Below are 11,220 nucleotides of genomic sequence, written 5' to 3'. Positions count from 1 at the left end.
TAGAGGCTTCACGCAGCTTGAAAAAGAAATGAATGACACATATCTAGGCAGATCGAGCTTGTATCACATTGTAATATCTCTCATAAAGAAAAAGTCATACTGAAAATTTCAAACTAATGGTAAAAAAGATAAACATTTCTTAGTTCGCGTTTTGTCCTTTCTTGATCGTAAATACATATATTTACTTCACGGTAAATACACTGAAATACCTTTACATCATGTAACCTCTAGATATAGAGAATTAGAGAAGGAATAAATTTAACAAAAACGATAGATTTAGCTAATGTTTTTACCAGACTTGAATGTCAAATTGCAAAATGATCCATCCCTCAGCTGGTAAAAACAGGATCCTTTAAAATGAATGTACCATCCATTTATTGCGGTCATAAGAAACATGACTGCCATATGACTTAAAAGATTAATTGCATGATCATCCGATGAGGCTAACACCAAACTAATCAACAGAATTCCAAATTAAACTAACTGTTTGCAAAAAATTCAAAGTCAAATTGCATGAACGTAATCTTTTGATCTCTTCTGTGACTAGTAGCGGTCTGTTGCACAAACCCTCCAACAATGTAAAAGGGTGTTTACTTGGAAAAGGCTCTCTGTCTTATCAATCAAATGGAAATGAAGGCAAAGTTAAAACTAACTATTGCCTTGATAGAGAGCGTTTACATTCTCTAATGTTTAACGTGTATTTATACTAATTTTGATATACACTTCGCTAATACTAATTTTGATATATATTGCGCCCAGTGTTGTTTTTAAGATATTTGTCCATTTAGACTATCACTTATAATGCACTGAATGGATATTGACTAATGACATAGCCTTACTAAAGCGCGCGCTCTGATTGGCTGAGACCCTTGATCCCTTTGCCCGTAAGTTGCATGCTGACGTCACTTTGTTTTCCTCTTTTTTTCCTACTCGAAACGAAAGATGTTGAAAGTCTCAATGTCATAAAAGAAACGGTTAACGTGTAGCGTGCAAACGTGGTCATGATTTATATTAAAAAGGAGTTGTAGACGTCTTAAGCTTCCTTAAAAAAGTGTTGCTCTGAAAGTGTGTAAAAAGATCGTTAAAGATTGCTTTTTCGCCATTTTCATCTCAATATATTTTTTATAAAGAATTGCTTGTACTTGATAAGCACTACTTATGAGGAAAAATCAGTTTGAATTGACAAGATATAAAACGAAGCGTGCTTCAGTTTTATTTTCCAAATGTTCACCAGGTGGAGAAGTTTCATCGGTTGAACTGGCTGATGGGGTCGCATTACTTTATTATTTCTTATTTTAATGATCAACAACCATTAAAAATTAAGACTATATAATAGCAGATGTATTTTAGAGCCATTTACAATTACGCTAAGCCCATAAGAGCACCTACCGGCGCCATACAAATTGACTTATTTACGACATTTACACAACAAACAAACCGATCAACGCGACCGAACTTTATCGATGGAGGCAGCTAGCGAATTACGACCGACTTACGCTACTTGTGTTTCACTGGCAATTCCGTCATGGCAAAATTGACCAATCACTTTACATGAACTGGACTTATTACACTCGACCGACAACGAGCAGGAACACTTACAGTGGTCAACATCTCCCTTACTGACAAAAACACTCTCTGCTTCTTTTAGAGTAATGCCCAACACCACTGATGACTATACAAAGTTATCATATTAATACTTATTGGCATTGAGCCACAGGCTTAATGCTAAAATCAGCTATTTCTTGCTGAAACATTTATAACTTGCTCTGTTCATTTCAAAATGTTACTAGGATTATAGGAGAGAATTAAAGATATTTTTTGGGAAATTAGAAGAGGAACAAATTTAACAAAACTGATAAATGTAACCGATGTTTTTACTGTATTTGAAAGTCAAATTGCAAAATATTTCATCCCTCAGCTGGTAGAAACAGGATCTTTTAAAATAAATGCACTATATCCATTTATTTCGGACATAAGAAATATGACTGCCCGTGTCGCTTGAAAGTGATAAGATAATTTGTATGGTCGTTTGTAATTGTGCTTAGCAAATCAGGTCACCTACCTGCGTCTTACAAATTGACCTACTCACGACATATTTACACAACAAAGGAACCGATCCAATTGCAAAATATTTTATCCCTCAGCTGGTAGATACAGGATCTTTTAAAATGAATGCTCCATAGCTATTTATTTTGGACATAAGGAATATGACTGCCTGTATCACCTGACCATTTGTATGGTCGTATATAATTGTGCTTAGTCCATAAGCCCATAACGTCACCTACCTGCGCCATACAAATCGACCTACTCACGACGTATTTACACAACAAAGGAACCGATCAACACGTCTCACAGCTAATAACACAAGAGGAATCTGACCAATCAGTTTACACAGAATTAGTTTTGTAGAAGTCGACTGACGAAGACTCTTCACTTTCCGCTTGTGCAGTTCTTGAAACATCAGTGAGCCACTATTACCAACAACAGTCCTTCTCAGAACTACTCTCACCCGAACGATCACACTACACCATCAAAATCAGTCAAACAGGAACAGTTTACAGTAGCAAACATTTGCCTTTCTGAGAACAAACTCTCTGTTGCCGGCTTTGAGAAAAATGCTGAACACCACTGATGAACATACAAACTCCTCATTTGAAGTCAGGTATCCGGCGTCACTTGTGGGGATGTCTGCAGCATTTGCATCCTTGAACACTTTTTCCTCCATCACCGCGACACTTGGCAATATTCTCATCCTACTTGCTCTTAACAAAGTGACTTCGACTTGTCCTCCAACGAAACTTTTGTTTCGATGTCTGGCGGTCACCGATCTTTGTGTTGGACTGGTAACACAACCGCTGTTTACAGTGATGCTTCTTGCCAGCAGCAACGTTTATGAATATGTTAAAGACATACAGATGATCTCATCTATAGTTCTTTGTGGTGTCTCCCTCTTGACATCAACTGCGATAAGTGTGGACAGACTTCTTGCGTTGTCGTTGGGTCTGAGGTATAGATACGTTGTTACAATAAGGCGGGTGCGTGCGCTTATTATCTCCTTTTGGTTTCTAATTGGTGCTTCGGTTGGGTGTCTATTCATTTTAGAAATTTACTTTTTTGTATATGCTGTTGTGATGCTTATTTCTCTTCTTATCTCGGCCATCTCTTACGCTAAGATCTATTTCCGTCTCCGTCATCTACTGCTTCATGTACAAGGCCATGTTCACCAACGAGAACATCTTCCTCCCAATGGCGTAGTACCGTCTGCATTGAATTTAGCGCGATACAAGAAAACGGTTTCCATCATAGCATGGGTACAGCTTGGATTATTTGCTTGTTACTCTCCTATTTGTATTGCTTTAATTTCATCACATTTTGAAAAGTTTTTTAGCAAGAATATAATTTACTTTTTCCTTTGTTTACTATTCTTAAACTCATCTCTAAACCCTATTCTTTACTGCTGGAAAATCAGGGAGGTAAAACAGGCAGTAAAGGACACAGTTCGACAGTTAAACTGTTGTTGTGAGCTAAATTGAACCTTTGTGTAAAGAAAAACAATGTAAAACTCTATGGAAAGAAAAAACGGCTGGACTTAAATACAAGTTATATTCTGACTACTGAATTGCCACATGATCGAGAGAGGATCTCTGTATCAAGGTGACAGTTGTTATTCTCCTGGTCTACAAAGAGTGGCTCTATACGTTGGGTGACAACATCTTCCTAAATGATCATTTTGATGTTGTGTGAAGGAATATTTGCTACCACCATAGGGTCACAGACTCTCCTACAATCGGCGGGACCAAAAAAGCTAAAACAGAACCTACACCAACCTGTTTTCTAGTTCAAACAGGTATAAAGATACTGAACACCGCTGTACACTGTTGTTCACCGGCTAGCAACGCCAACGAGTTTGGGAAAGGAGAACCAGTTGTGGTCTACGACATGACACTCTAATCATATTTCGTCTTTCCTCTCAGAACAATTGAAAACTCACCTACATCCAACTGGAAACGTCTTAGAGTACATTGATACCAAGCAGTTCAAACCTTATTCACATATAAATATCACTCGATAGCACTGAAGCAATTTGGCAGTGAAGGAAGAACATTCCATGACCTATAAAATACATATACAAAAAAAGCCTACATGCACTCCCTCGGATCCTTTTAAAGGCATAGTAAATGAAAACTAGGCTGTTTATTATAAATATTTTTTTATTTGACATGTTTCTTTTTTCTCTTTCGCTTGTGATGATCTGGAGGATTTCTTCCGTTTGACAAAAATATTCAAACTTAGAGCATGTGACATGAAAATAATGTTTAGCGAACGTTTATGTAAACTCAGTAAAAGAATAAATTTAACAAATAATGACACTTCATCAGCGATTTTTTCCGTTTTTCTTAGCTAAAAGTTTCCAAACTTCCCTTCTTCATCGTAAGATGTTTGTAAGAGAAAAAGAAACGGCGGTTCATTATTGATGCCCATTAAATTCACCACCGATCTTTTCGTCTCATCAATTAGAAGCTGCACGCAGCTTGAACAAGAAATGATTGACACATGTCTAGGCAAATCGAGCTTGTATCACATGATAACATCTCTCATAAAGAAAAAGCCATGCTGAAAGTTTCAAATTAATGGTCTAAAAGAGAAAAAGTTCTTTGTTCGCGTTTTGTCCTTTCTTGATCGTAAATGCATGTATTTACTTTACGGTCAATACACTGAAATATCTTTACATCAGGGTAACCTCTAGATATAAAGAATTAGAGAAAGAATACATTTAACAAAAACGATAGATGTAGCTGATGTTTTCACCAGATTTGAATGTCAAATGGCACAATGATCCATCCCTCAGCTGGTAGAAACAGGATCCTTTACAATGAATGCACTTTTCATCTATTGCGGTCATAAGAAATATGACTGCCATATAACTTAAAAGAATAATTGCATCCTCATCTAATAAGGCTAACACCACACTTAAAGAATAATTGCATGATCATCTGATGAGGCTAACACCAAACTAGTTAACAGAATTCCAAAATTAACTTAAATGTTTGCCAAAAATATAAAGTCAAATTGCATGAAAATTATCAGTTGATCTCTTCTGTGACTAATGGCGGCCTGTTTCACAAACCCTCCAACAATGTAAGGCGGTGTTTACTTAGAAATGGTTCTCTGTCGTAGGCGTTTGCCTGCGCTTCATTCTTTAATGTTGCTTGTATTTACACCAATTTTGATGGACGGGCTGCTGACTTCGCTCAGTGTTTTTTTTAGACTACCATTTGGTGCGATGAACGATATTGACTGATGACATAGCCTTATAAAAGCGCACGCTCTGATTGGTTAATACGCTTGATCGATTTGCCTGTGGGTTACATGCTGAGGTCAGTTTGTTTTCCTTTTTTTCCTGCACAGAACGAAAGATGTTGAAAGTCTCGATGCTATGTAAGAAACGGTAAGCGTGCAGCGTGCAGCGTGCAGCGTGCAGCGTGCAGCGAGCAGCGTGCAGCGTGCAACCATGGTCATGATTTATATTGACAAGGAGCTGTACACGTCCCAAGGAGGCTCCATAAGGTTTTTTTTGACCGCGCGAGATCTGGGTGCAAACATAGCACGAGCCTTAAAAGTGTCGACATGCAAAACAAACATGGCGGCTCGATATGCTAGCACGATTGTTATCTGAAAAGGTGTATAAAAACAGTATAATGCAATAAAGTCTTTGTGCAATGAAATCTAAGGTCTCCTGCAAAAGCACCCGTAATATTCTTAGACTTTCTACGCCTGAAAAGAGGTCAACGGAAAAGAAAACACCGTAAGAAAGATTGCCAGAAGGTGATAGATTCAAAAGTCTACGCATGCTTAGATACCGATCTTAGCGAAGTTCTGCACCATCACGTAATAATTTAGACAAAGAAAATAGGGATCTTTCGAATAAGATTGATCGGTTTCCTTCGGTGGAATTTCCTAAGATTTGCTTGACCCTTAAACATATTAGTGGCCTTCCTAGTGCCTGTTGAGAAGAAAAATCATAAGACCAAATTTGAGATAGAGAAAGAAAACACAAAATTGAAAATAGGGAGGAAACTGCTTTTATGACCCCTGTTTTTTTCGGCTTAGAAATGATCGGCAGGACAATCTTCACAAAACTGTGAACATTTTGAGAGATCTCACCGAAGCAAATTGAAGAAAATCAAAGGCAAAGCCAAATTATAGCTGGCGAGCGCCTCCCTTCGTGGAGCCTTGGCTTAAAAACGAAAATCATTTTGATAATATGTTTGACAACGAGCAGGAAGACTTACAGTGGTCGACATCTCCCTTACTGAATAAATACTATCTACTTTTGTTAGAGCAATGCCAAACACCACTGATGACTATATGAAGTTATCATATTAATACTTATTCTATTGTTGAAGGAATATCTGCTTTCATCCCTCAGCTGGTAGAAACAGGATCTTTTAAAGTGAATGCACTATATCCATTTATTTCGGACATAAGAAATGTGACTGCCCGTATCACTTAAAAGTGGTAGGGGAATTCAAGATAATTTGTATGGTCACCTACCTGCGCCCTACAAATCGACCTTCTCACGACATATTTACACAACAAAGGAACCGGTCAACACGATTAAACATTTTGAAGTCTCACAGCTAACAACACCGGAGTAAAACTGACCAATCAGTTGACACAGAACTAATCTTATGGAAATCGACTGACGAAAACTTTTCACTTTCTGCTACGTGTATTCCTTGAAACATCACTGAGCCACTATCACCAACAACAGTCCTTCTCAGAACTACTCTCACCCGAACGATCACACTACACCATCAAAATCAGTCAAACAGGAACAGTTCACAGTAGCAAACATTTTCCTTTCTGAAAACAAACTCTCTGTTGCCGGCTTTGAGAAAAATGCTGAACACCACTGATGAACATACAAACTCCTCATATGAAGTCAGTTATCCGGCGTCACTCGTGGGGATGTCTGCAGCACTCGCATCCTTGAACACTTTTCTCTCCATCACCGCGACACTTGGCAATGTTCTCATCCTAATTGCTCTTAACAAAGTGACTTCGATTTGTCCTCCGACGAAACTTTTGTTTCGATGTCTGGCGGTCACCGATCTTTGTGTTGGACTGATAACACAACCGCTGTTTACAGTAACGCTTCTTACCAGCTTCAACGTTCATCGATATGTTTTTTTAATACCAGTGGTCTCGTCTCTAGTTCTTTGTGGAGTCTCCCTCTTGACATCAACTGCTATAAGTGTGGACAGACTTCTCGCGTTGTCGTTGTTGAGATACAGACATGTTGTTACATTAAGGCGGGTGCGAGCGCTTATTATCTCCTTTTGGTTTCTAATAGGTGCTTTGGTTGGGTGTCTCTTCATCTTTTCTTTAAATATTTCCGCCATTGTATATGCTGTTGTGATGCTTATTTCTCTTCTTGTCTCGGCCATCTCTTACGCTAAAATCTATTTCCGTCTCCGTCACCAACTGCTTCATGTACAAGGCCATGTTCACCAACGACAACAACTTCCTCCCAATGGCGTAGTACCGACTGCATTGAATGTAGCGCGATACAAGAAAACAGTTTCCGCCATAACATGGGTACAGCTTGGATTATTTGCTTGCTACTCTCCTTTTTGTGCTACTTTAGTTCTACCCCATTTATTTGAGTTTTTGGACGCTAATGTGTCTTACTTTTTCGTTTGTTTACCTTTCTTAAACTCATCTCTGAACCCCATTCTTTACTGCTGGAAAATCAGGGAGGTGAAACAGGCAGTAAAGGACACAATAAGACAATTAAACTGTTGTTGTGGACCAAATTGAATCTTTGCGTTGCACAACTTAACACGATGTACAACCTTGTGGAAAAAAAACTGAACTTAAATACAAGTTCTATTCAGACTGCTGAATCAGCACAAGAGCTGATCTATCTATGGACCTAAGGTGATTAGCTCATGCTTAGCGTGCGGGTATCGAGTTATAAATGGTGCTGCTTAACTTGATTTTTAGCACTACCTATCAAGGGAAGTAATTTCTATTTACTATAGAAATAAAACGAAGCTCGTATCAGTTTTATTTTCCAAAGGTTCGCCGGGTGCGGAAGTTTCATCACTTGTCTCAACTCAAGGTGTCGCTTTGCTTAAAAAAAATCAATCAATTTTATATTTCGATAACATACTTACCATTCATTCAAAATTCAAATTACTAGAGCAACTGACCATAATGTGAATGTGCAGCAGATAACTTGTATGATCGTTTATAATTGTGCTTAGTTCATAAGGTTACCCACCAGCGCCATACAGATTGGATTATTTACAACATTTGCACTAAGAAAACGGACCAATTAACACGACCAAACATTGTGGACGGATATATACTAGCCAATCACGACCGACCTACGCCGGTAACAGCCTATAACATCAACTGGACTTTAAAACAAGTTATCTCCGGACTACTGAATCGCCACAAGAGGTGGTAGTTTGTCATATATCAAAGAATTGGTCTGTGCTTAGCATGGTGCATTTGAAGAACTACTGTTACTTAATAAACACTACTCATCAAGAAAAAGTAATTGGAATTGACAAGAAGTAAAATGAAGCTTGCGTCAATTTTATTTTCGAAATTTTTACCATAAGGTGGAGATATTTCAGCAGTTAAAATGACTGATGGAGTCGCTATACTTCGAAAAATTAATTAATTAATTAATCTCAATGATAAATTCTCCAAGTTTAAATTTCTTTACAAGCCAATCACGACCATAAGTTGTCTTAACTCATAGAGTCGCTTTGCTTAAAGAAAAAATCGATCAATTTTTTATTTCTATAACATACTTACCATTCATTCAAAATGTCAATTTCTAGAGCAACTAACTATAATGTGAATGTGCAACAGATAACTTGTATGGCACCATACAGATCGGATTATTTACAACTTTTACGCTAAAAAAACAGACTAATTAACACGACCAAACATTTCGACGGATCCATACAAACCAATCACGACCGACCTACGCCAGTAACAGCCGATAACATCAGCTGGACTTTAAAACAAGCGAAGGGAATGAGGTAGCATACATGTATTTTGTAGCCCTCTTAGTCATGGCTTGCATTGTTAACAAGAAGCTGTAGACATCAAAGCCTGAAGGCGTCATAGAAGCTTCCATGGAAAAGAAAAACAACAAAAAAGACTGTATGTTTAGCTGAAAGCGTGAAAAGAATGACAAAGAGGGTTTTTCCCATTTTCTTTGTTAAATTACTTTTGAATAACTGCTTTCACTTAATTTTGTTAGCATTGGTTATCAAGAAAAAATAATTTCTATTGACTAAAGAAATGAAACGAAGCGTGTCAAACAGTTTCATTTTCCAAATGTTCACCAGGTGCAGAAGTTTCATTATTTGACTTGACTAGGAAAAGTAATATCTATTGACAGTTGTCATTCATCTTGGCCCAGTTGTATGAAAGGCAGATAACGCTATCCAACAGTTAAATCGCTATCTAGCGGATAAGTGATAGCAAAGTGTATAGCGTTATCGACCGGATAGAGTTTTATCCAGCGGATATCGTTATCCAACCTTCGAACAACCATGGCCTGGTCTACAAAGAGTGGCTTATCGTGGGGCGACAACATCCTCGTTGTTGAAGAAATATCTGCTGTCATTATACAATGGCGATGAACCTCAGGCTTAACGTTAAAATCAGCTATTACTTGCTCAAACATTTATAGCTTGCTTTGTTCATTTCAAGATGTTACTAGGATTATAGGGAGAGAATTAGAGAGATTTTTATGCTCTTAATCGCATCTTTTTCTCAGCCAATAAGACAGCTTTACTTAAACACAGCAACCAAACAAATTTCAAGGCTTGTTTGAAGAAATCAATCAAATTGTAAGAAAATGAGAGACAAACCAACCCATCATACTGGATCAATTAAATACCTGTACAGCCAAAAAAATTCTTCTATTGAGCGACCGAAGTTTGTGATTCAAAATAGATGTGATAAAGTGGTAATTGAACTTCGTTTATTGCAATTTTGGTCTGAAATCATTCTTGTGATTTGAATCAAGCTATGATTTCAGACAAAATTGCATTTCACTAAGTTCAATAACCATTACTTCTACATTTAGAGGTGGTAGCGGCGTACTAACATATGTAAAAACACATGAAGTCCATAATTATTATAACTGTATCTTAATACTTGTTTAAGTCACGGTGTTTAGCCTTTCGTTTTTCATCGAGATATTACACGCTGATCACCGCTACATTTTGAAGTTGAGGGTTAACGTTATAAAATGTGACGACAGCCGTTCTTCAATACTTCAAAAGTAAGTAATATAAAAAGAAACGCATGCAGCGACGAGTCTCTAAACCCAATTATTATGACCAGTGACGATAAATAACTTGGTCTGACTCAAGTGTTCATTTCGTTTACAATGGTGTCAAGGAGAGAAGAAATAAGAGGGAATGACTAGTACCAACAAGCAAACTTTTACTAATTGAACGCCCAGAAAAGATTTGAAATAATTGCATGTTATATTTAGATCTTCCTTAGTGTTCACCATGGGACCAAGAAAGGAGAAACCTTATTGTAATCCGATACTGATACGCCTTATATCATGGACATCATGACCATTTTCACCAAATGCCATGCCACCCTACTGGCCATGTGAATTAGTGAACGCAATGCAGAAAAATGACGCGCTAACATCGGAGCACCAATTGGTGCATGTCATGAAACAACCCCCTGTGTGGGCAGAAACCAGGAAGTCCCTGTAGAGCAGATCATCATTTTCATCGGTAGTGTAACACATGGTCCATCCTCCATTGTGTGACGTCATGTCACAATAGGCCTGAAATGCATTGGAATGGTTTCCTCCATCCGGGTCCAACTAGTACATGCCATTATCCCGGGAAAAACCTCGTTTTTTAATGTCCAGGCAATGAAGTCCAACAAATGGACCTGAATATTAAAAGGAACAATACCAGCGTTTATGTGGGTAAAAGAAGTTGGTTTATCAGCATGACTTATGAGCACAGCTGAGTTCGAAAAATTCGAATATTCGAGGGTAATTGAATTCGAACAAGGTTCGTATTAACGGAAGTGAAACGTATTAGGAGTTAAGGAACCATTGAAATTTCTTCGAACGTTGAAGGTTTTAATCAATTCATTTTGTTAAGGTATTTGCTTTTGGTAAAGCGTAGTCAGATGGATACCGTCATCCGT

The 11,220-nt window shown here is 37.8% G+C and overlaps 2 protein-coding genes across 2 annotated transcripts; both read left to right on the top strand.

Annotated features, from left to right (window-relative positions):
• Window positions 1-2,324: 2,324 nt before the first annotated feature.
• Window positions 2,325-3,551, top strand: LOC136278155 (melanocortin receptor 4-like). The gene has a single exon (XM_066161530.1). It carries the CDS (start codon window positions 2,616-2,618, stop codon window positions 3,531-3,533), a length of 918 nt encoding a protein of 305 aa, XP_066017627.1. The 5' UTR covers window positions 2,325-2,615; the 3' UTR covers window positions 3,534-3,551.
• Window positions 3,552-6,878: 3,327 nt separating this feature from the next.
• LOC131771183 (adenosine receptor A1-like) lies at window positions 6,879-7,987 on the top strand. Its single transcript, XM_066161460.1, has one exon. It carries the CDS (start codon window positions 6,904-6,906, stop codon window positions 7,822-7,824), a length of 921 nt encoding a protein of 306 aa, XP_066017557.1. The 5' UTR covers window positions 6,879-6,903; the 3' UTR covers window positions 7,825-7,987.
• Window positions 7,988-11,220: the final 3,233 nt, after the last annotated feature.

The sequence above is a fragment of the Pocillopora verrucosa genome, chromosome 14 (genome assembly GCF_036669915.1).
Source record: "Pocillopora verrucosa isolate sample1 chromosome 14, ASM3666991v2, whole genome shotgun sequence".
Lineage (NCBI taxonomy): Eukaryota > Metazoa > Cnidaria > Anthozoa > Scleractinia > Pocilloporidae > Pocillopora > Pocillopora verrucosa.
The sequence above is the reverse complement of the archived record's forward strand: the minus strand, read 5'-3'. Positions and strand labels throughout refer to the sequence as shown.

Coding starts and splice junctions, on each gene's coding strand:
- LOC136278155 (XM_066161530.1), top strand. CDS start 2,616: ATGCTGAACACCACTGATGAACATACAAACTCCTCATTTGAAGTCAGG.
- LOC131771183 (XM_066161460.1), top strand. CDS start 6,904: ATGCTGAACACCACTGATGAACATACAAACTCCTCATATGAAGTCAGT.